At 37.3% G+C, this 2439-nt stretch overlaps 1 protein-coding gene across 1 annotated transcript in view; it reads left to right on the forward strand.

Annotated features, from left to right (window-relative positions):
• Positions 1-2439, forward strand: part of LOC106733611 (vomeronasal type-2 receptor 116-like) — a 51580-nt gene that overhangs the window by 41998 nt on the left and 7143 nt on the right. The window contains exon 6 of the mRNA XM_027767372.1: positions 12-221. Coding sequence (XP_027623173.1) covers positions 12-221 — 210 coding nt within the window. The remainder of the gene's footprint in view (positions 1-11; positions 222-2439) is intronic.

The raw sequence follows: 2439 nt of genomic DNA on the forward strand, positions 1-2439 counted from the left end.
TGTGCAACAAGGGCTCAGTCACTGCCTTCTACTGCATCCTGGGCTACCTGAGTTTCTTAGCTCTGGGGAGTTTCACTGTGGCTTTCCTGGCCAGGAACCTGCCTGACACATTTAATGAAGCCAAGCTCCTTACATTCAGCATGCTGGTGTTCTGCAGTGTCTGGATCACATTTGTCCCAGTCTATCACAGCACCAAGGGGAAGTTCATGGTGGCTGTAGAGGTCTTTTCCATTTTGACCTCCAGTGCAGGACTCTTAGGTTGCATCTTTGTGTCCAAGTGCTATATTATTCTGATAAGGCCTGATAAGAATTCCTGGAAAGCTTTAAAAAACAGAAGATGTTACAAATAAAATATAAGGTTTATATCATAAGACTGTATCACAATTTTAGGGTTTTGAACCAGAAAGGTACAGACTTTATATTCTCATATTATAAAGTAATTGAAAATTACTGACTTCTTAAATTCATTTTAAAATAATAAATATATGTATCTAATCTTTGACAGTTATTATACTTTCAACTATGATTGGTATCTTAGATTAATGGACATTTCTTACATTATGGGTATTGATTAATGGCAACATTTTATTAATTCTTTAGTATTTATTTTGTTCTCCTAGAAAGCTTTTTACTTCTATACAGTCAGAAATAATGTCTTCACTTCCATATCTGCTTTATTGATTTGTATCTTCTCTCTCTAGGAATGTCTTGCTTTATTTAACTTTAATATTTTGATGACCATGATTTATTTCGTTTGACCAGAGAGTCAGAGAGAGTGAGAATGCAAGACCACCAGGTATGGGACTCAAACTTCTCTCCATCATGTGGGAGTCGTCTCAACTACTCTGCCACCGATTGTCCACTGAAATTTAAAAATGATGCCAAGATCATAGATTGGGGAAAGGACAGTAGCTCATTAAATAGTTCTGGATATAGTCACTATCCATGTCAGAAAGAACAGATTACAAACGTAAATGTAAGACACAGAACAGGACTACAGAAGAAAAAATAGGGAAATTCCTTAGGTATTGATCTGGGCACAGATTTTTAAAAGAAGACCTGAAAATCAGAGGCAAGAAAAGAAAAAAATTTCATCTGATATTGTAGCAAACTAAAATGATTCTGCATAGCAAACAATCAACAGGGTGAACAGACATGCTTCAAGTGCGGTTGAACGCATTTTCAATGTATTCATCTAGTGAAGTATTATTCAGAGTATATAAAAAAGTCAATAAACTAAAAAAAGACCCTGATTACAGAATTAAATAAAGACATGAATAAACGTTTCTAAAGAAGACATACAATAGCCAAGTATATGAAAAAATGCTCAATATCACTAATTTCCAACAAAATATAAATACAAACTACAATGAGGTTTCATGTTTCCTTAGTTAAAATGACCATTTTCTATGAGAAAAAAAAGTGAAATAATAAAACATGATACACTGCAAGGTTAACTTACATGGGAAGGTTTAGAGTTTACATCTGGAGACCTCTCTGAGTGTACTGGGCATACTTGTACCAACAATGTGGCACTGGATGAGGCTGGGAGTAGATAATGTGTTGAGACACTTTGGGGAGTGCTTGTTTCTCTGTAGGTCTCTCTAGTCCTCTTTTTTTCTCTTTTATGCATGAAAGGAATAAACTTTGAAGTATCTTGTGTTGTTTTTTGTTTGTTTGTTTGTTTGTTTGTTTGTTTGTGGGCAAAGGGGTTGCCATAATGCACATGTGCTCACCAAAGAGACAGAAACAGAGAGAAGGAAAGTGAGAAATCACTCCCCAGGGAGCTAGTGTTACCACAATCCCTTCTCCTCCATTCTCTAAGCATTTTGAACACACACATGCACACTCACATGCACACACATGCACACTCACATGCACACACACACACACACACACACACGTGCTCAATGTGATTTATAATTTGCTGAGTCCAAAATTCAAGCCGTAGTTGGTCATGCAGGAGTCCAGTTCCTTAACCACACTACCTGCTGTCCACTTTGAAACAATTTTAAAAATAATGCTGAACTAGCAGGTGCTGGGTCCCACATGGTCAACTGCATGACAGGATGGCTTAATAAAATGCAATGCACATGTGTGCATGCATACTAAAATAGTACAAAAAGAAAGATGGAGGAATGATTGTGGCTTGCTCCTATCCTTTAATGTGTGCTTTCTCATTCTCTCTTTCACTCTGGCTCTCTACAGCAACAAGTGCACGTGCCCTATAGCAAAAACTAGAAACAAAAAAACCTAAGTATATTTTGAGTCCATAGTTTTGAACAGTGCCTGCTATCAAAGATGGCCCAGGAAGTTCCCTGCAAGTCTCTTGAGCATGACCACTGTTTCTCCTCCTGCTGTGACTGTGACCGTGGAGTAGTGTGGCTAATCTTTTTTTTTTTTTTTTTTGAGAGGTTTTTCTTATAGGGGGCTTTCGCT

This window comes from Tupaia chinensis, unplaced genomic scaffold, assembly GCF_000334495.1.
Source record: "Tupaia chinensis unplaced genomic scaffold, TupChi_1.0 Scaffold144233_1, whole genome shotgun sequence".
NCBI classification, from domain to species: Eukaryota; Metazoa; Chordata; class Mammalia; order Scandentia; family Tupaiidae; genus Tupaia; species Tupaia belangeri.